Source organism: Chanodichthys erythropterus, chromosome 8, assembly GCF_024489055.1.
Source record: "Chanodichthys erythropterus isolate Z2021 chromosome 8, ASM2448905v1, whole genome shotgun sequence".
Taxonomy (NCBI): domain Eukaryota; kingdom Metazoa; phylum Chordata; class Actinopteri; order Cypriniformes; family Xenocyprididae; genus Chanodichthys; species Chanodichthys erythropterus.
In genome coordinates this window covers 44,110,428-44,133,812 of record NC_090228.1, presented here as the reverse complement: position 1 = coordinate 44,133,812, position 23,385 = coordinate 44,110,428, and the positions used below count along the sequence as shown (strand labels likewise).

Genomic DNA, 23,385 nt, shown 5'->3' with positions numbered 1-23,385 from the left:
AGGTGTTGTCTTGGATGATGTGGCTTTGAATTTCTCGTAATCTGATTTCATTATTTTCCAAAACCAAGTTTACAATGGCAGCTTCCTGTACCCCGGTGAACATTTGGCCCCTTCCTCCACCATGGTGTCGTCTCTCAGTCCTTTAGAAAAAATAAAATAAAAATATATATAGGGCTTGGACAATGCAGCCTAAATATTTTCCCCCACAGTAGAGTACATTGTACAGGAAACTTGTACAGTTCATGAATGGCTGATGTCATACACTAAGTAAACAGGTGTCACCCAACTGATACACTATGACATGGGGTATACTACATGTGTACTACATGAAATTTTGGTTACATACCTGTTCTCCAGTCTAAAGGTCCGGATGACAGAGGCGACAGTAAAACGGCTCAAGTTTGGCTGCACTCTCTGTCCAGCCTCACGCATTGTCAACCCATGGTTGATGACATGATCTACTAAGGTTGCTCTGATTTCATTTGAAAGTGTTTGTCTTCTTTGGCCATGAACTCCTCTACCTGCTCTACCCCTACCTCTCACTCTTCCTCCCCCTCTTATTCTCAACCTCCCTCTTCCTCTTCCTCTCTCTGCAATGTCTTCCATTGTTGTTGTAAAAAAAAAAGGTTCTCACCTGTGGTCTTTTCATAGTGCTTACATCCTGATTGAAGTGTTAACAATTAACCACTGAGGTGTTTGGCCAGGTGGCACATGTAATTGGCCAATTAGCTCATGTAGTGTCATTTTGAATGGCAGTGTTTTGAAATGGCAAACATGTGACTTTATGTCAGATTGTTGTGTCTTATGCAGAGAACTGTATTTAGTGAATTTAAAAAGTGCTATTTTGAAATGCAAAATGTGTGTAAAACAGAAAAGGTGTTTAGACTTTTGGAGACTTGAGAAGAAGCTTTGCTCTCTGTGTGTCAGTTTAAATAATTGTGCTGTGCATGTCATTTTAGTGTGTTAGCAATTGGAAAAAACTGTAAAGTGCGGTCTATTAATATACATATCAGATAAATTCTAAGTAATTTGGTCATGTCTATGTCTATTTCATTTATGTTCTTTCATTCATATAGTACAAAGTTTTAGTATTTAAATTACTTTTTGTCTAATGTTTATTAACTGAACTAGAGCTTATTGAGATGCACCCAGATATTTAGTGTGGATTTATTTTTCTTTCTGTTAATTATTTTCAAATTAAACAGGACAAACACACAGAAAAACTCCTGGTGAAGCGACTGAGATCCACGTGTGTAAAGATGCCATTTATTAAAGAGGAGATTGAAGACATGAAGATTGAAGAAACATTCAGTGTGAAACAAGAAGATACTGAGGAACAAACAGGTTGGTTTCATTCTCATGTTGGGGTTGAACACCGGCAGAATTGGCTCAATCCAAACAATGAAAGCATTTTTGTAAAAATCTTTATATCACTGGAACACTAGGTAGCGCTATGTCATTTTTCACTTTACGTTATTTTGTTTGTTCACCATTTTGAAGTGAATGGAAAAGGTTTTCATTATTTCTCCAATAAATTTTGTCCAGAATCTGATTAGATGAACAAATGTTTGATTTTTGCTTCTGAGAAATACCTCACTGAAGTTGAGCATGCCTGTTTTTATTGTCTTATACTTGTTAGCTAAGCATCCTCATTGGTTAACCATAAACTACCATAGCATTAAATGATTAGTCCACTTTCAAATAAAATTTCCTGATAATTTACTCACCCCCATGTCATCTAAGATGTTCATGTCTTTCTTTCTTCAGTCAAAAAGAAATTAAGGTTTTTGATGTAAACATTCTAGGATTATTCTCCTTATAGTGGACTTCAATGGCCTCCAAACGGTTGAAGGTCAAAATTTCAGTTTCAGTGCAGCTTCAAAGGGCTTTAAACAATACCAAACGAGGAATAAGTGTTTGATCTAGCGAAACGATCAGTCATTTTTGGATAAAAATGTAAATGTATATGCTTTTATATAAATAAATGATCACCTTCCAAGTGGTTCAGCCAAAACCGCATTTCTGTATTCTTCAAAAAGCTTGCGCTGTATGTCCTACACCTTCCCTATTCTACTTACGGAAAAAATAGAAAGGCGTAGGACATAAAGCATAAACACAGTTTCGCACAGACCAAAACAAAGACCGACATTCCGACACGGAACGCACATTTCAAAGTAGAATATCTGGCTGTAGCATTGTAGGTGAACTTAGCATGTTTCCTAAATATTTGCGAACATATTGGGGTATTTTTATGCTTTATTTAAGTAGAAATCTTACATGTAGCCCCTTTAAATAAAGAATTCTCATGTTTTGGGTGGCTTTAATCACATACCTTTCCTGCAGCAGCTCACTTTGTTTCCTCCACTACTTTCAATTGACATTTTAGATGCAGTTTTTGTCTATAGAAATGCATTACTCAGTGCTGTAATTTGACAAGTCTGGCAGAAGATTTCTGTACACAGTGGGCAGACCTGACTAATCGATAATGAGAATCGTTGTAGATGATTTCATTATCGATTATATCGAATAGCTGTTGCAGCCCTACTTCAAAACCAGCTGTTTTTCATGTACATTCAATTTCTGTTGTTTTTGCTCTTCCTGCTAGAGGTGTGTGATACCGCTAGATTTGGTATCGATCCGATACCAAGTAAATACATGGCCAGTATCGCAGATACCGATACCAATACCAATACTTTTTAATAATTAAGGTGAATGCGTCTTCAACCTAAATCTAAATGAATTTTCATGACTTTCAATTTGTTTTTGTGATTTGCATTTTGGGTTATTAATCAGTAAATCAGCTTTTGTTCAGAAACAACTTTTGGTTACTTCTGTTTTATTTAAATAAACAAAGTTACAAAATGATTACTTCACAAATATAAAAAATGTAAAAACAAATTCTCTTTTCAAGTAGCATGTTAACAAAAAATGTTTCTCTTTAGTGCACTTCTTTTCAGGATTTTTTTTCTTAAATAAACAAAGTCACAAAGTTTTACTTCACAATAAATATAAAAAATGTAAAACAAATTCTCCTTGTAATACGATATAATGAGAACAAAATAACGTTTCTCCTCTTTAGTGCACTTCTTTTCAGGATTTAAAAAAAATAATAATCATAAATAAAAACCAATTACTGTAAATATAAAATGTAAAAATTAAACAACACCCAAAGCCTTCAGTTCAAAGAAATACTCCCAGAATCCCCTGTGGTCCCTGTTCCCCTGTGCAGAAAAGAGGTTTTGGTTAGAGGTTTTTGTTCAGGAACAGAATCATGTTCACATTTTTTTCCTTTATTGCAGATCGCCTGTGATTAATTAACTGTCCTGCCTTTGAAAAAATCCTCTCAGCTGGCACTGATGTTGCAACCACTCCCAGGTTTTTCTTCGCAAGTTTGCTAAGAGAGGGGAATGTTTGTGCGTTGTAACTGCTGTTAGAAATGCGCGGCTGCGCGCGCCTGACTGCTGGTGGTAGCGCTAGTGGTGAGTCGCGTGACGGTACAACACAGGAGAGGGGGAGGAGAGCAGTGTCGAGCACGAGCAGCACTCTTGAGAGCTCTGCTCTGTGACAGCTGCAGCATTTTGACAAACACGGCCAGGTCGCAAAACGAGAGAAACTGAAACTTAAGTATCGATATTTTCACGTTGGTATCGATCAATACCGATACCAACGTTGGTATCTATATTAGTATCGATCTGCCCACCTCTACTTCCTGCTCCGCATTGCGCTTCCAGCCCCGTATCACTGCTTGCAGCTATATTTTGAGTCATTGAGAGAGATGCATGTGTGAATACCTGGAGTTTGTCCAGCAGATTTCAAAAACTTCAAAAAGCAGCAATGTTTCTCCCAAGGTGAGCATTACAGTATGAGTTTAGTTCCAACCCTGATTAAACTCACCATTTTCTAGTACAATGTAGCAGCACATTAATTTAGATCAGTGATTTAGATTAGATAAACTGTTTAAAATGTGCATTCACCCGATCAATATGGAGTATCCAGATGGTATAAATGAACATATCTTGTGGAGTGCTCTGAGTATGCATGTATTTGTCATTTTGTGTCATTAAACTGGGCTTAAACTTGCATTTATCTGTTTTGACCTTAGACCCGATGCCGCTGAACGAGGAGATTCAAGAACTGAATGATGTAAAGGAAGAGAAACCAGATTTCATAACTGGGGAAAACGATCTCAGCTGCTCACAGACTGAAAAGACTTCCTCACGAAAAAGAGCTCGAAAGACAGGGGATGGACGTTATTTCACTTGCTTTCAGTGTGGAAAGCGTTTCAGACAACGTGAAAACCTTAAAGCTCACATGAAAGTTCACAATGGAGAAAGCCCTTACACCTGCCAACAGTGTGGAAGAGGTTTCAGTGGAAAAGGAAGCCTTAAAGCTCACATGAGAGTTCACACTGGAGAGAAGCCTTTCACCTGCGAACAGTGTGGAAAGAGTTTTGCACATCTAGGTACGCTTAGTTACCACAAAAGACTTCACACTGGAGAAACACCTTTCACATGTGATCGGTGTGGAAAGAGGTTCAGACGTAAATTAAACCTTAGGGGCCACATGAGGCTTCACTCAAGAGATAACTGTTTTAAATGTCATCAGTGTGGAATGAGCTTCACAGACAGCGATCACCTGATGAAACATGTAATAACTCACATTGGAGAGAAGCGTTTCATTTGCCCTCACTGTGGAAGGACTTGCTCAAGCAATTCAAACCTTGAGGTTCACGTGAGACTTCACACTGGAGAGAAGCCTTTCACCTGCCAACAGTGTGGAAAAGGTTTCAATGAAAAAGGAAACCTTCAAGTCCACATGAGGCTTCACACTGGAGAGAAACCTTTCATTTGTCTTCAGTGTGAGATGAGTTTCACATATCGAAGAGACCTGAAAATTCATTTGAAAGCTCATTCTGGAAATAACAGTGTTGTTATTGGTCTACCGGTTACTGCACGTAGAAACAAAAAGCCCATTATGTGAATCTCTGCTCTGGAGACTTCTTGAAGCTCAGCAATTGCTCACATTGTAAGGACCGTAACGATGGCGTCGATGTCAATTTGAGCGCAAGAACTGATGATGAAACGTTGGAAGAACTAGTTATTCAACCAAAACCTCCATCACAAGGACGAATTTAGCAGGACGTTTCTCAGTGATGTGCTACTTAGTTTGATGTACATTTTTTAGATGTTGCAACTGTAATTTCTTCTACATTAGCAACAAGTGTATGTCCATCAACAAACCCATGTGTATATTTCTAATTTGAGGTGCACATGTGGGAACTGTATCATTAACTGTATCAATAACGGTGCATATGTTAGCCGAGCGCTAACATGAATGACTGATGTAACATTAAAGTTTGTAAAACAAATCTTGCTCCATCCTTTATCATTACATAGTAATAAAGACAGACAGTCTGCATTAATGGAGCCATTTTTAAGTAGTAGTGGCCAACAGCTGATTAGCAGAACTATTTCCGTAATATAGTAATAACAAGATTTAATTATGAATTAGGCAAATGCATTACTTTGTGTTGTGGCAGGTCACAAAAGGAGGATTTGAATTCCTAGCACCTCGTTTAAGCTGTTCTGAGTCGATTCTTACTTTTAGAAGACAATAAATGTATTTATTATGCACTATGATCTTTAAAACTTTGCAGACCTTTTACATTCACAAACAGCTGTATTACACTGCATTAAATATATAGCAGCGCCTATTTACACTAAGTGACAATAGCAATAGATTCTATTTACACCATGTAAAAGTAAATAGATGCTATCTATACTTTATATTAACAGAAACTATTTGCACCAGTTTTTTCGAACATTAACAGGATGCAATAATATCATTGAGTGTAAATGATTATATTTATTAAAATGATTAAATGGATGCTGCCTTATTGTGAGAATTATTGTCCCTACTCCTTCCCCTAACCCTACCCAATAAACACTTTTAATATTATTAAACACTCATTCGCAGTTTATTTCCACTTTTAGAACATCAGTTTCCTCAATACAATAATCTTCTCCATCCTTTATTGACCCTTCGCTATAGTTGATTCTTTAATTTTGACCCCTTTCACTTTGTCTTGATTTCCTTTTCACTACATGGACTTTAAACACTAGTTCTTCATCCTCCATCATTATACGTTCCTCATCTATCATATAGCCTCTATCACTTCTTTCATCATTTCTCAATCCAACACCTTTTAATCAGTATCATAACTCTTTCCATTGACCTCAGTACTATTTTCCTTAGCAGTTAAAGCTTCACGAGAATTTAGGTTGGCTCAGCTTCCTTTATGGCCACATTTTCCTCATTTTGGGGAGCACTGTTTTGCTCTGGACAAAACCAAACTTGATGTCCTTCCTCTCCACACCTTAAACACTTCATTCTCAGCTGTGGCAAAAATCACACAGGACTATATTTAATTATTCTACGTCACCCTTCAGGCTTGTCTACAAAAAGACACATTTCAAAAGTGAGGATTTGCAACCAATTGGAAACTTTTTTGCCCTGTTTACACCTGGGATTAATATGCATTTTGGTCAATCAACACTAAATACAGGTGTAAATGGGGTGCAAAACGTTCTGAGCTTGTCCACTTTCGACCCCTTCCAGAGGTAGTCGAAAACGCATTGGACTGGATTACATTCATGGTGTAGACGCTCATTGTGTTTTGCATGAGTTCGACCAATCAGCATACACTTACATCACTGGTAGTTCCTTTTGTGCTGGGTTAGACCTTTTATGCTGCGTTCACACCAAACGCGAATAGAGCGTCAAATTCGCGTCTACCGCGTCTAGTTTGCCGCTTGAACATTTTGAATGCATTCGCGCGTCTAGAGCGAAATAGACGCGCGTAAAAAACAAGAGTTTGAAGCGAAATTGACGCGCGTCCGAGGCGAGTGGGAGGGGCAAGTGCTAGGCGGTTGTCTGTTTGCAAGATGGCTGATGTTGATCGTGCGTTCATCGAGAGAGCTACCACTTTGTATTTGCTCTGGAGAGCAGAACAGCGGCGTAGGAGTCAGCGTCGCGGGAAGGCCGCGGGTCGATAAACGTGTACGTGATTTAAAAGTGAAATGTGTATTTACAACTTACCAGGTAGCCCAATCTCCTCACCGACACTCTTCCAAGCGAGCTCCTTTTTATTCCTGTCTGAAGTATGAACTTGTGTCATAAATCTCTGGGTGACTGCTCACTGATAATATCAGTCGTTCCTCCATTTTGAATGAGTGACTCCGAGCGGGCCTGCCGCCACAGCAGCAAGCAGGCTCCTGATTGGTTAACGCGGCGCGAATTTACGCCAAAGTTCAAATTTTTCAACTCGGGCGTCAGACGCGAATTCGCGTCAAACGCTAAATGCACAAAAAGCACCATTCGCGCGTAACGCGCGTATCGCGCGAAACGCTCACCCGCGTCATTCGCGCGAACTAGACGCGCGAATGAGGCGACCCGCGTCTTCCGCGCCGCGCTAAACGCCTCATTCGCGCCGCGAGACCTCCAGACGCGCGTAAACGCGTCTTTACATTGACTTAACATTGAAATCATTCGCGCCAGACGCTCTATTCGCGTTTGGTGTGAACACAGCATTACACTCTGAATTAGTCGTGATTTGCCTCTCACTACGTAACATGCTCTAAATACACCTCTTAAGCACGCAGAATAATGATGGAAATGGATTTTTTTGTAATCGCGCCTTTTTATGATTACCAAATCGTGGCATCGTAATGTAAAAACGTACATACACAATAAGTGCATTGTATCAATGATTAATTTAAATGCAAGTACATAGTAGTTAAGGCCACCTAATATAAAGTGGGACTGAAATTAGTGTCATTGTCCAGCTTAAGTAAGTTCAGTATAGTCAACAGGATGTCTAAAAGAGACCATCAAAATAAAGTGTAACCAAAAAGTGTAATAATACAATTACACAACTATTTAAAAATAAGTTATAACTAGAATATAAGTGAATTTGAACTCTAGTATTACAAGCCATTGTAATCTATCATCAATCACTGATAAGAGGAGAAGTTTGCTCTGTAATCACTACTGCAGACAAATGTGGGCTCAAGGAATCCTGCAGCTTCATTTATAGTGTGCTGACTGTGACATCACCACAGAGAGTCATGAATAATTAATCAGCACTGTTGAACAAAATCGTACTCGGTTACTAACGTAACCTCGGTTCCCTGAGATACGGAACGAGTACTGCGTATGGGGAAAGGTCTCCCTTTTTCCCCGCTGCTGAAGCCTTTTTCAATAACGCAGTGTAACTGCACCGTCATTGGTTCACTCATAGACAAGTTGTTGAACCAATGGCGGCGCGGCATAGCTGCGCGGCCTATGGCGACAAAGCGCGCGAATATTCCCGCCGAAATGGGCGGGGTATAGGGCTATATAAGCAGGCGTTTCGCCATAGGATTTCAGTGTCAATCGACTGAAGCGACGACCCTGAGCCGCAGCCTCGTGGCACGGCAAGTGACGCAGTACTCGTTCCGTATCTCAGGGAACCGAGGTTACGTTAGTAACCGAGTACGTTCCCTTTCGATACTTCACTCGTACTGCGTATGGGGAACGAATTCAACCACGCCGTGCCACGGCTGGGAACGATATAGCTTGCATTTGGCCACCCAGAGGGGGGCAAAAAGGACAAGCGGAGGCAAAGCCTAACCGAACCCATGGTTACACTGAAGGAAGATACTTCCTATGGTGGCGTGAAGCGGGACCTGTTGGAAGCCGCTAATCACACCGACAGGACCCGAGCTTGTAAGGTCGGGACATCGAGGTGATAGAACCTGACAAAGGTGGACGGCGAAGACCAGCCGGCCGCCTCACAGATGTCTTGGATGGAAACTCCGTTGGACCAAGCCCACGAGGAAGCCATTCCTCTAGTGGAGTGGGCCCTGACTCCTATGGGGCAATTAGTGCCCAGTGAGGAGTAGCACAGGTTAATAGCATCCACTATCCAACGGGAAATGCGTTGTTTCGAGACCGGAGACCCTTTGGTGCGGCCGCCAAAACAAACAAAGAGCTGATCTGACTGTCTGAAAGACTGTGATCGGTCTATGTAGGTCCTCAATGCCCTGACTGGGCAGAGTAGCTGCAGCTCTGGTTCGTCCGCCGAGGGAGGAAGAGCAGAGAGCGAGATGACCTGAGCTCTAAACGGAGTTGAGAGCACTTTAGGGACGTAGCCATGCCTAGGTTTCAGAACGACCTTAGAGTCACCAGGCCCGAATTCGAGGCACGCACGGTTCACGGAGAGGGCCTGCAAATCGCCAACACGCTTTACCGATGCTAGTGCTAGTAGCAGAGCGGTTTTTAGCGTTAGGGGCCTGAGGTCGGCTGAACCCATTGGTTCAAATGGGGCTCCTTTCAAGGCCCTGAGGACCAACGAGAGGTCCCAGGAGGGAATAGTGAGAGGGCGAGGAGGATTCAAACGCCTAGCACCTCTCAAAAAACGGATCACGAGCCCGTTTCGTCCCACCGATTGGCCAGCAATAGGAGCGTGGAACGCTGCAATGGCTGCTACGTAAACCTTAAGCGTGGAAGGGGAGCGCCCCATTTCCAAGCGTTCTTGGAGGAAAGACAGTATGGAAGATACGTCACTCTCCACAGGGTCTATGTTGCGTGTTGAACACCAATCAACAAAGACTGACCACTTCTGGTCGTAGAGGCGCCTCGTAGATGGGGCTCTAGCCTGAGAAATGGTATTTAGGACGTCCTCGGGGAGGCTAGTCGGCTCCCATCGAGGGACCAGAGGTGCAGAGCCCAGAGCTGCGGCTGTGGGTGCCAGATTGTTCTGTTTGCCTGAGAGAGGAGGTCCCGTCTCAGGGGAATCGGCCACGGGGCTCTTAGAGAGAGCCTGAATAGCTCTGAGGACCAAACCTGGTTCCTCCAGAGCGGGGCCACCAGAAGGACTCTGTGCTGGTCTTCTCTGATACGCCTGATGACCTGGGGGATCAGTGCGATCGGAGGGAAAGCATAAAGGAGCGTGCTGGGCCATGTGTGGGCCAGAGCATCTACTTCCTTCGAGAAAAATGTTGGGCAATGAGAGTTGTCTTCTGAGGCGAAGAGGTCTACCTCTGCCTTCCCGAAGAACTCCCAGATCGTGAGGACCACTTGGGGGTAGAGCATCCACTCGTCGGAGGGGATGTTGCTCCGTGACAACATGTCCGCACCCAGATTGTTCCTGCCAGGAACATGAGTCGCTCTGAGCGACTGAAGCCTCGGAAGAGCCCATTCCAGCAGACGTTTCGCCAGAGCGCATAAGCGGCTGGACGAAAGACCGCCTTGGTGGTTCAGGTATGACACCACCGTCATACTGTCTGACCGAACTAGAACATGACGTCCCGTCAAGTAAGCCTGAAAGAACTGAAGGGCTTTCATCACTGCTAGCATCTCTAGACAGTTGATGTGTAAATGGCTTTCCTCGTGGCTCCACGAGCCGAAGGCCGGTCTGCCCTCGCACACAGCGCCCCAGCCCAAGTTGGAGGCGTCTGTTGAGAGCACCGTCCTCCGTGAGACCGCCTGTAAAGGGACTCCGCGTTGGAACCATACTGGATCCATCCAAGGTTTCAGGGCTAGAAGACAGGCCCGATTGACCTTGAGACATAGGCGGCCGTGCCGCCATGCGCTGGGAGGAACCCGGAACTTCAACCAGTACTGAAGAGGCCGCATCCGAAGAAGGCCTAGCTGCAGCACCGGGGAGGCGGAAGCCATCAGCCCTAGCAGCCTCTGGAAAAACTTCAGAGGGAGATAGGCTTTGTTCGTGACAGATGCCGTGAGCTGCTGAATTGCCAGGGCGCGCTCTGGCGAGACTACTGCCGTCATACGGACCGAGTCGAAAACTGCTCCCAGAAACGAGATTCGTTGAGTGGGGCATAGCGAGCTCTTGGCTAAGTTGACCCTGAGACCCAGGCATTGTAGATGGCTGAGGAGCACGGATCTGTGGCGTTCCAGCTCGTCTCGCGAACGGGCTAAGATGAGCCAGTCGTCGAGATAATTCAGAACCCGGATTCCCATCTGTCTCAGAGGGGAAAGCGCCGCGTCCATGCACTTGGTGAAAGTGCGGGGAGCCAGAGACAGCCCGAAGGGCAGGACCGTATATTGGTATGCCACCCCTTCGTATGCGAATCTCAAGAATCGTCTGTGACGGGGGCTATCTGGATGTGAAAATACGCATCCTTCAGGTCCAGCGAGCAGAACCAGTCCTCGGGGCAAATGTGCGCGAGGATCTGCTTCAGCGTCAGCATTTTGAACTTCCGTCTCGTGAGGGAGTGATTCAAAAGCCTGAGGTCTAGGATGGGTCTGAGACCGCCATCCTTTTTGGGGACCAGAAAGTAGCGGCTGTAAAAGCCTGTCTCGCTCTCTGACGGAGGAACCATTTCCACAGCTCCTTTTTCCAGCAACGACATGACTTCGGCCCGGAGGACATGAGCGTCGTCCGGATTGACCGATGTTTGAAGCACCCCGGCGAAGCGGGGGGCCGTCGTGCAAACTGGAGCGAGTAGCCCTGGTTTACGATCCCCATGACCCATTCTGACACATCGGGGATGGCCTGCCAGGCCTCGGCCCGAGTGGCTAGGGGTTGAATAATGTTGGGTGACAGACCGCCGTTGAGAGGGTCGTACACCGCGAGGGGTGGAAGAGGAAATTTGCTCTTTTTGTGATGAGGTAAAAATTTTTCCGCCGTGAAAACGGCGTTTGGAGTGGGCGCAACAGGTGTGGGCCCAGCTGTCACTTGAAGTATGTTTCCCACGCCCGGAAATAAACGAGGCGGAGGGGAAATTACCCGTGGGAGCTTTTGGGGTGGTCCGGTCGTAACGGGACGGTCCCCCATCCTCTTCCTGTCCGACGAATCAGGACGACTTCGGAGGCACCGGGTCCAGCACAATCCTGGGCCGGGGTCCCTGGCGCCTCGGGAAGGGAGGGCGCTTCGCAGGGCGCGAGCGCTGGCGATGCTCCTGGGGCGGCGCTGCCTGTGTTGCAGGTGGGGCTGGTTTGTTCTGCTGAGCCGGCGCAGTCCTGGGGCGGCTAGACGCAGAAGCGGAGCTGGAGCGCTTAGGCAAGAAATGCCTCATAGCCTGAGACGATTTCTGCGCGGCAGTAAAGCGCTCAGTGAAGCCATCCACTGCAGGCCCGAAGAGACCAGAAGGCGAGACCGGGGCGTCTAAGAAGGCCGTCTTGTCTAGGTCTTTGATCTCCGTTAGGTTGAGCCACAGGTGGCGCTCCAACACGACCAGGCTGGCCATGGAACGACCGATGGCCTGGGCCGTAGCCTTCGTAGCTCGCAGGGCAAGATCCGTGGCGCTGCGGAGATCTTTGAAGGCTGGCGCGTCGATTCCAGACTCATCCAGAGAGCGGAGGAGTTTGGCCTGGAATGCTTGAAATATGGCCATGGTGTGGAGCGCAGAGGCAGCTTGGCCCGCCGAGGTGTAAGCCCGTCCAGCCAGAGTAGAGGTGGTCCGACAGGGCTTGGAAGGAAGGGCCCTCTTCGTCTTCCAACCCACAGCCGCGGGAGGACAGAGGTGAGCAGCCACCGCTTCATCTAGGGGTGGCAAGCGCTCGTATCCCTTCTCCTCGGCGCCGTCGACGGCGGTGAGGGCGGAGCGGTGCGTAGTGTGGAGGCGGGCAGAGTAAGGAGCGCGCCACGACTTCGTCAGCTCTTCGTGGACCTCAGGAAAGAAGGGCGCTGAACGCTGGCGAGGTGCTTGGCGGCGGCCTGGCAGAAACCATTCGTCCAGGCGGCTGCGAGACGGCTCCTCTGGAGGGGCCCACTCGAGGTCCAGCTCTTCAACGGCTCTAGACAGGATGCGGAAGAGCTCGGCATCCATGCCCTGGCCATGCTCGATGGGTTCCAAGGGAGGCGGTGGAGCGGGGTCTTCCGGCTCGCCAGCCCATCCTTCCGCTTCGGAAGCCGCAAGAGACATGGAGTCGTCTTGTTCGTCGTCTGTTCCCCCGAATGAGACGAGGTCACTCGCTTCTGCGGAGGGACGCTGCTCAGGGCGAGAGAACAGAACTGGAGAGAGTTCCCTGGGAGGAGAGGGCGAGGCACGCGGGGGCTGGGCCGGCGTGAGCTCGCTCAACTCCTGGCGCTGAGTCGCTCTACCCCGCTGTCTTTTCCTCGCCGGACCGCGGGAGGAAGGAGACGGGAGGGCGCGAGCGGCGAGATCGCCCTCAGTGAAGAAGGCGACCCGCGAGCGCAGGGAAGCGAGACTCATACACTCGCAGTGCGGGCATGAGTCTCCAGCGAGCGCGCCGTCTGCGTGGGGCTTGCCCAGGCAAGCGACACACTCGCTGTGTCCATCGTCGTCGTGCAGGGGGGCCCTGCAAGTACCACATGAGTGGCGGGGCATCGTGAGACGCCGCTGCCGTGAAAACGGCAATTGGGTGGCTCTTTTAGAGCGGCGAGGGCCGCGGAAGCTCTTAAAGCGGTGAAAACCGCTGGAAATCGCTCTTTTAGAGCGGCGTTTAAGCCGCGGATGAAGCTCTCAGGCGGCGCGCCGGATGGCGGCAGGGGACGGACAGGAAGCGGCCGGAAGCGGGAAGCGGGAGGCGGCGGCTCGGCGACGGCGCTAGAAGCTGCAGTCCGCGAGGGCGCCGGCGCTTTCTTCCACCGGCGAGTCCAGGCGAGTCCGCTGCGGGAGCCTCTTCAGACGGCGGCGAGAGCAGAAGGCGGCGAGCTTCTTCGGCTTCAGGCGGAGATCAGCGAAGAGAAGTAGATGTCGTCGCTGAAGGAGAAAACACTGAAATCCTATGGCGAAACGCCTGCTTATATAGCCCTATACCCCGCCCATTTCGGCGGGAATATTCGCGCGCTTTGTCGCCATAGGCCGCGCAGCTATGCCGCGCCGCCATTGGTTCAACAACTTGTCTATGAGTGAACCAATGACGGTGCAGTTACACTGCGTTATTGAAAAAGGCTTCAGCAGCGGGGAAAAAGGGAGACCTTTCCCCATACGCAGTACGAGTGAAGTATCGAAAGGGAACTCAGTTTCTCTCATCACTACTTACAACAACTTTACTGTTACTTTTGCTTTACTGACACAAAACAGATAAAGTATTACAATGCTAAATTCAATATAAATAACTAATTTTATATAATTTCTAAAAAATATAGAATTGCCTAAACGAATTGGTTTATTTCAAACACTTCAGATGGATAAAGCACAAACCTTCTTCAGTCGAATCACAACAGAGCGCGGCGCAGCCTTATGACGTCACACCACCGTACCAAAATAAAAGCCCTGTTCACACACTTCTGTCTAAAATCACAGAAGTGCAATATTAAATACATGTCAGAGAAATTTAGATTTAAATCCTTAGAGAAATGCATATTTAAATACATGTTATCCAATGATGTGATGAAAATATTAAGAACTACAATGGGTGAAAGATGTTGTGTAAAAGGCAAATGTTATAACCATTTGTACCAAATTTATATGACATTGAAAAATGTGATTAATGCCTAAAATAAAATGTTAAATAGAGTGTGAGTTCATATATGTCAGTACTAAAATGCATAGTTAGTGCGTTTAACTGTTTCTTGCATATTTTATTTATTTATTTATTTTTGGTCGGCCTGTGACAGTTTTTAAATGTGCTTTAGAAATAAACCGAACTTGAACTTGTTTATATTCAGTGGTCCTAGTAAGTTAATTTGATATTAAAATACCTAATAAATAAATATATATATATATATATATATATATATATATATATATATATATATATATATATATATATATCCCTTGTGCATTCAAAAAAAAAAGTTATACATAGGTCAATAATGGACAAAAATGTCCATGCCCAAAAACTGTCATAGAAATATGATTTATTAATATTTTTTTCCGCTTTCACTGATGTCAATTTTTTAACCAGCATCTGTTCTTTCCATAGGTACCAAACATTAATTTTAAAAACTTTAACCCTTTAAAATCTGGTTTGTTTACATAATGCCATAGGTGTGTTTTTATGAAAAAATTAAAAATAGTAGTTTATTTTCATAAAGTAAATGCAAAGCAGAATTTTTTTTTCTTTGCTAATTAGATTCTTGGGTGGGTCAATGAAGAACAACAAAATTAATTTTGAGGCATTTATATTTTTTATGTAGTGTCAGATTTTTAAAAAAACTAACACTTAGGTCAATAATGGACAAAAATGTCCATGCCAAAAAACTGTCATAGAAATATTATATAAATACTTTTTTCCACTTTCACTGACTGTTTTTTTTTTATCAGCATCTCTTCTATTCATAATTACCAAACATTAATTCATTTTCAGAATTTTAATGCTTTAAAATCATTAGAAATTATTATTTCTTTACATAATGGCGCTGTTATTTTCAATAAAAAATATAATAAATTAGATAATAAATATAATAATAGAATAGTAGCCATCTTTGCTCCAGAAATAAAACAAATACAAGATCACTTTGAACAAAATCAAGATTTATTGTTCAAAACCCAAGAACACAGAGAACAGAAACCACAGGTATTTGAACAGGAATATGAATATAGATGATGAACTGAGTGAGAGGGAATTCACTCAAAGCAGGAGGTGAAGTATGTCAGTGCATGGACTTTGCAGATGTGCTTGCCACACTTCTTGCAGATGGAGGCAACTTTTTTCTTTTTGTCAGTGCAGAACGTGCATAACTTTCTCTTGCGGGTGTTTGGGTTTTCCTGCCGTTGATCCTCCACCATGGTGGAGGCAGAAGGTTGGCGAGGGATCCGCTGTCTTCGCGATACTTGTGGCATTACCAACATCTTCCCCAGTTCCTCGAGAAACAGCCGCCGTCTGAATGTTTTGCCCTGGTTCCAGGAGGGGTCCACTGCCGTCCACAGTACAAACGAGTTGAAGGTTGAGACATCAACAAGGTTGTAGAAGAGAACCACTGGCCACCGACATGTTCTTCTCCTACAGCTGTAGGTGCCAACAACCTGCAAAAGAAAAAAGAAATAAATAAAATTTTCCTCTCTTAATGAATAATCAAAACATTATGCAGTAAGAATAAATGTGTGTGGAACTGATGATTATGGCATATACCTTGTCCAGGTTGTCGACACCTCCTTTGCAGCGGTTGTAGTCTATGATGATCACTGGCTTCTTTTTTTCTGTGTCACTCACAGCCGGCTCTCGATGCTTGGTGCTAAGGAGCAGCACATTCTTCCCACGTTTGGGTACATAGGAAACCGCTGTGTGTGTCTTTGTGAAAGCAAAGAGGGAGGACAGTAGTGCTCTTTGCCTTGTATCCAGCAGCTGTGGGGGAAGCTCTGGCTTGTTCTTCCTAATCGTACCAACTAGGGCCATCTTCCTCTTTAGAAGTTCTTCAGCCAGTGCATAAGAATTGAAAAAGTTGTCGCAGGTTACAGTGTTTCCCTGGAGCCCCTCCGTCATGTCCAGGACAACCCTTTTTCCCTGGTTCACCTCCGCAGGACTTCCAGGAGACTTCCCTGTGTATATTTGCATTTTCCATGCATAGGATGTTTTGACATCACAAGTGACCCAAACCTTTATGCCATACTTGGCTGGCTTGCTAGGGATGTACTGGTGAAATCCACATCGGCCTCTGAAAGGGACCAGCTGCTCATCCACACAGACATCCTGGCCTGGGTTGAACAGCATAGGAAGGCGATCTGTCCACTTCTCCCAGATGGTCCGAAATGCAGCCAGCTTGTCGACCCTGTGACGTGCAGGTCATGTCAGCTTGTCATCAAACCTCAGGGTGGAGCTCAGGAGCCTGAATTTACGGTGGGACATGGTAGCTCGGAAAATGGCCCTACCACTTTCCACATCCCACAGGCTGCGTGTTGATTCATTTCTGGACCTGTATACTCCAGCCAGAATTAGAAGCCCGATGTATGCCTGGATGTCAGTGGAATCAAAGTCAGTCCAGTTTTTCACAGAACTCCTCCCTTGTAAATTGGTATTTTCCAGAAGCAGCTGAATGATGTCTTCGGTGATGAAGAGGTCAAAGCAGGACTGGACAGTAGTGATGCGAGCAATGGCATAGCGTGTGGGACCCGGGGTCATACCCTTGGCAGGACAGTAGCGCAGCGTCTCAGCATGAGTGGAAGACCAAACAATCTGGCCATTTTTTGAATTCCACTGAGAATGTGCTGTATCCTCCATGTGCTCACTCTCAGTGCTTTCATCAGAAGAACAAGAGCTATCAGAGGGGTTAGACTCCTGCTCAAACTCAGCGTCATCCTCTGAACTCAACTCTTCATCCTCTGAGCTCAACACTTCATCCTCTGAGCCCAACTCTTCATCCTCAGCTTCAGTGGGCAACACTAGCTTCAGAGCTTCCTCTGCTGAGTAACTTCTCTTCATCTTGCAAACGATGAAATGATCAACCCCCCAAGCACCACATATTTATAGGTTTGTAAGTGAGAACACCTGTGTGAACTCAAACTTTGTATAAAATCTACCAGACTAAACAATCAGCATTTTGTTGTGGTGAAAACTAAAACAATGTGTTTAGGGGCTTCTGAAGTTCTACTTCAAATTCAAGCACACCTTTTATCTCCGTACAAAAACAATAACAAGTGAAAAAGTGCAATCAAGGGTTAAGATGCGTGTTTGGGTGAAAAAGAAAAACCTCAAAGCTCATTAACCTTCTTTGACCTTTTTCATAGTTCTCACATGGCCCTTTGACCCTGCCATGGGTGTGACTCATACATGGAGATTTTTGATTGAAAGTACAATATAATTTCTTTCAAACTAATTACACACATTAAATTTTCAGTAAACACATGCAAACTACACTCTGACATCCTTACCAATATACCCACACAATTATAGCTGCATTATTTTTCCAATTGACTCTATAATAGACTATAATATGCATAAGTAGAAAATACAAATAAAGCAAGTATTTCTTTTATATGCCAAATTTGAAAATATGGCACAATCTAGTAAAAAATGGTAAAAATGTAAAATTTGAAGCCTTGCCGACAGAATGAATGCCTATTTGCAAATATTGTATCATTTTATAGTCAAATGGCCCTGGGCTAAAAAATTGCAGTTTTAATGGGTTTCAATGTGGACATTTTTGTCCTTAAGGTCCTGAGTGTGAGTATTTTTTGTACGGAGGGTAAAATTGATTTTTTTAAGGAAATGAGGATAAAATATTAAAATTCCAATAAAAATAAACACCTGAGCCAAAATTCATGTAGTTGGCATTAACAAAAGCACACTTATAACAAAAAACTAAACTGAAATGGACAAAAATGTCCATAAGGATGCACAAGGTAAATATATATATCAAGAAGAAGATAGTGAGTTGCTGCCTATTAAGTTATTCAAATCATTTAGCAATGAGTGAACACAGACACAATTCAACTGAAATCTGCAGTTTCTCAAAAAAAATTAACATTTTAATTCATTCATTAATTATTTTACAGGAAATCTAGAGCTTTAGACCCACATGAAAAGGATAGGATGGGTGAAGATGTTAGATCATGCTGACCTCCAGCCAATTCCCAAAATGTTAAAGGGTTAGTTCACCCAAATGTTACATTTCTGTCATTAAGTACTCACCCCCATGAGCTTTGTTCATCTTCAAATCACAAATTAAGATATTTTTGATGAAATCCGAGGGTTCTGAACCACAAATAGTCATTGCACCTTTTGAGGTTTTATCAAGTTGATTTGGGCATTGACACTATTTGCATGGATTGCCTCAGATCATTGTATTGATGTATTGCTTTTATCTGTATGACCATAAATGATAACAGAGTTTTTGTTTTGTTTTGTTTTTTAAGCGAAGCATTAAGACATGTTAAACTGGGTCCCATAACCACAGTCAAGCCTAGAAAAACCCACTGAACCACCCACATTGACATTGACATTTTCGCAAGCAAACATGGGAGTATAACAAGGTCCATGAACAAGAACTATGGACCATGCTGGCAAGGAGAAGACCCTCCAAAAAATATCAGCAGTAAGAGTGCAAAGACCTCCACAGGTTCCAAAAGTAGCAAAATGACTGCCTTTCTCCATCCGCAGCACTGGCTTAGCTGTGAAGAGATTGATTTTGCGTCTTTCTTGCCTGATGGAGATAGGGTGTGGCCACAAGATTTATTCTTTTTGAAGTCACATTAAAAGGAAAGATTATAAGGAAAAGCTATGTGTAGCTCACAAAAAAACTGGTTAAAAAGGCAACAGATAAGGAGACTAAAGCAAGAGTTTCTTCCTTGAATAGCATAATAAAAGTGCTTCAGAAGAAATTTATCATTTCAATCCTCTCTTCTTAAAAGTATGGATGATGTTCCCCGGGAGATCTTTCAGAGAATCCAAAGGTAGAAAAAGTCAGTGTTTTGCGAAAAATTGAAGCAATTTGCAACTATACTGCACTTCTACTCTCCAAAAGCCTATGACTATGTGAGAGAGGAGTTTCTCTCTGTTTTGTCTCATTCTAAGACTATACGAAAATAGTACAGTAGCATCTATGCAGATCCTGGATTTACTGTTGCTTCATTCACAGCTTTAAATAGTCAAGTTGCTGAGCAGAAGAAAGTCGGAAAGGTTTGCTCACTGATGATGGATGAAATGTACATTTATAAGCAAATTGAGTTTGGCGGAGTTGACATCGGTGAGATTGAAAATGTTGTGGCAACACAAGCACTGGTCCTCAAGGTTGCTGCAATCGGCGAGTCTTGGAAGATTCCCATTGCTTACTTTCTTATCAACAGCATGCCAGGGCCAGAGATAGCAAACATCATCCGAGAGAACTTAGCAATGATCAGGAAGCTGGGTGCTAACTTGGGCATCATGAACATGAGACCTTACTTTCTCCATCCAGAGGATCACACACAAAAAGTCCATGTGGATCCATGTCACATGCTCAAGCCTCTTCAGATTGTGTTCTCAACAGTTGAGGTTCTGGAAAGAGAAGATGCCAGCAGATAAGGTGGTGGTACATTGAGGAGCTCCACAAGCTTCAGGAGAAGGAAGGCTTGCGTCTTGTCAACAAACTTAAAATGCCGCACATTCAGTGGCGAAATAAGAAAATGGAGGTCAATATCATCACACAAGCTCTTCAGCAGCAGTGTGGCTGATGCCCTTGAGTATTGTGAGGAGGAGCAGAAGTATCAGTGGATTTGCAGCCACAGTTCAATTCCTGCACACAATTGATGGGGCCTTTGATGTCCTAAACAGCCGCAACCCACTTGGCAAAGGACACAAAGCACCCATAAAGCCAACCACTAAACACCACGCTAAGGGTATTTTAGAAGTCACTTCTCCATGGACTCAAAATGAAAGGGACAACACACCTGTACATGTGCATTGCACACAGAAAAAGACATCCATCTGTGGTTTCATTGCTTGTGGCAGAAGTGTGATGGGCATATACGATACCTTCTGACGTACCAATTCAGTCAGGACCACTTGGAGTTGTTCTTCTCTGCAGTCAGAGTGTGTGGAGGTTACATCAAGCCCAATGTAAGGCAGTTCCGAGGGGCACAACCATCCTTGATTCAACAACTGCGACTGTGAACATTGCTCAAAAAAGATAAAAAAAAAAAGAGAAGGTCACATGTACGCCTTGCTCACAAGCACTGACCTGAGATGACTTGGTGCATCGTTTCATTACTTTGAAGGACAGGTGGCTACAGAAACCTTCTTCAGGCATCACTGCAGTTTTCCAAGCTACAGAAAGATGCTTTCAGTGGCTTTGGAAAAACCAATGTGGGAAGGGCTCCACAGGGAAGAGGAATTGTATGTTTGTACCATGTTATATGTTCCCACTCTTGGCCTGCACCTTGTCCTGGTGAGTGGGCTTTTAACCACACTGTTAAAAAAAAAAATCCTAATTTTTCTGTTTTTCGTAAATTATAAACAAATGTATGTAAAATTACAAAAACAATCAGTAATTAAACAGTAACAAAACAGTTAAATGATAAAACGGTCAAATGAATGGCAGCCAAAAACCCAGTAGAATTAAAGTAAAATACCCAAATTTAAATAAACCGAAAAACACTGTAATTTTACAGGTATTTCCTGAATTATTACAATCAAATACCTTCACTTTAAATAAATAATTAAAAATGGTCAATGACTAGCAGCAGCAGCTGCCAAACAAAAACCATTTAATTAAAGTAAAATAACCTAATTTGAATAAACTGAAAAGCACTGTTATTTTACAGGTATTTCCTGAATTATTACAATGAAATATCTTCACTTTAAAATAAATCGTTAAAAAAAAAAAAGACCATAAAATTAAAGTAAAATATCCTAATTTAAATAAAGTGCAAAAAACTTTAACAAAAAATTACTTTAGATGTTAAAAAACACTGTTATTTTACAGGTATTTCCTGATTTGATTCAAATGACTGGCAACAACAGAACATCAAACACTAACAGATCTCTCAAGATCTCAGCATCTTCACTTATTACAGACTTCATTTCTTTTATACAAAGGTTCGTACCGTTATGTAGCTCTTGACCCTTGACTTTTTCATGTTAGTTTTTCTCTGACTGCTTTAACTGTGTGTTTCTGATGCACGTTTGTTATAGCAAAAAATTCAGGAGAACATCTGATTAGATATTGATTGTTTATTGATGATCATGAAGTGGCTCAGTGATCCACTGATATCACATAGGCCCCGTCCACACGGAGACGTGTTTCAGTGAAACTGCACACATTTTTTATCACATAGGCGTTTCGTCCACACGGATCTGGCTTTTTCGAAAGGTGAAACCGGGTCCCAGAGTGGAAAAATTTGAAAACGCCGTCTTGGCGTTGTCGTTTGGACGGGTGAAATCCGTATATTTTCTGAAACGATGATGTCATCACCCCGCGTGTCGACGCTAGTCAGACGCGCTAACACCACAAAACAGCACCAACAACAGCAATAGACGACTCTACATGCTGCAGAAGCTACTGAACCAAAATAAAGTGCTTTAAGTGCATTTCTGTGACAGCATTATAGTGCCACATAATGGTCTGGCATGTATACTACATCGTTTTGAGTCATTTTAGTGGTTTCGTGTGGATGCAGATATTTTTTGAGACGAGGAAAAAAAAAGAAGATCGGTTTAGGGTAAGCTCCAGCTTTGTGTGGACGTAGCCATAGTGTCAAAATTAGTATATTATATAGTATATTAACTGTTATTTCATATGATTTTCTGTAACCTTGTGATATTGTGGAATCATTATTATAACCTGGTATTCTGATTTTTAAGTTATTATGCAGATAATGTTTTCTTTTCTTTCTTTTCTTTGAGCACAGAGACATCAATAATCAGCATATGAATCTCAACAACGGTGACAATCAATTAAGCTTTTTTTTTTTTTACTTTAGTAGCTTGTTTTGTGATTTTTTTTTTTTTATTGTCACTGTTGTTGAGATTCATACGCTGGTTCTTAATGTCTGTGTGAGTCTGTATGACCTTGACAAAATGTTTTCTACATAAAAATTTAATAAAATTGTTTATAGTATCACAGCACTGCAATAGTACTGGCATGTGAAATTACAGCTAATATTAAACAATTTAGTCAGAGATTTGTATCAGTGAATCATCTGACCACTTTATGATGACTACATCATCACTTAAAAAGTGTCCAACATCATCTGATCAGAGTTTCTCTTGCTTTTTTCTTTTCTGCTATAACAAACATGTATCAGAAAACACAGCAATAGAAACACTAATGTTAAAGAGTCAAGAGCACAACTAAAACAAGCACTGACCACGAGAACGGTGACTTCAAACTTTATTATTTTCAATAAAACATCAACATCTAAACCTGTTAATTATCAACAGGAACTTTAGTGTAAAAGAAATAAAGTCTGGATTGTAATAAGTGAAGATGCTGAGCTCTTGAGAGATCTGTTAGTATTTAATGTTCTGTTGGGATTTAAGGGGTTTCTGTTGAGTTTTGTGGGTCACCTTTGTGCTGAAGAGTAAAGCCTGTGCTTCAGCCCAGGATGAGCCAGAAAACATTGGTGTTATGCTGCAAATTGCTTTATTTTAGAGGCAGTCACTGTGATGCAGTGACAAATAGTTACATTAATTCATTCATGTGCTGTTTTTGGTTAAATACAAGAGATTCACATTTTAGTCACTGTTTTTTTTTTAAGATTATGTTTTGCAGTGAAGGTGTTTTATTGTAATAATTCAGGGAATACCTGTAATGTGTATTCCTGCAAAAAAAAAAAAAGTGTAATGAAAAGTTTTTTGCACTTTATTTAAATTACAATATATTGCTTTAATTTTGTTCCTTTCATTTTTTGCGTGAACTACCCCTTTAAAGCAGTGTTTGTGGCAACTAACTTTTAAGAACTTCTTGTCACTTCAAAAATCAGATTTATTTATTTATCACACTCAATCAAAACATTATTCTAAATTAATTCATAAAGCAATGAAACTGTAACGGAG

At 43.0% G+C, this 23,385-nt stretch overlaps 1 protein-coding gene and 1 pseudogene across 2 annotated transcripts; one reads left to right on the top strand and one right to left on the bottom strand.

Moving 5' to 3' along the window:
* Positions 1-1,155: 1,155 nt before the first annotated feature.
* On the top strand, positions 1,156-5,797 carry LOC137025032 (gastrula zinc finger protein XlCGF57.1-like). Of its 2 annotated transcripts, none has more exons than XM_067393048.1 (2): positions 1,156-1,344; positions 4,103-5,797. In XM_067393048.1, exons 1-2 carry the CDS (start codon positions 1,260-1,262, stop codon positions 4,978-4,980), a joined length of 963 nt encoding a protein of 320 aa, XP_067249149.1. In that variant the 5' UTR covers positions 1,156-1,259; the 3' UTR covers positions 4,981-5,797. The 2 variants fall into 2 exon arrangements, with proteins under 2 accessions (XP_067249149.1, XP_067249150.1); XM_067393049.1 differs by having other exon boundaries at positions 1,285-1,344; positions 3,300-5,797.
* A 9,745-nt stretch (positions 5,798-15,542) lies between these two features.
* On the bottom strand, positions 15,543-17,334 carry LOC137025298 (piggyBac transposable element-derived protein 4-like; annotated as a pseudogene).
* Positions 17,335-23,385: the final 6,051 nt, after the last annotated feature.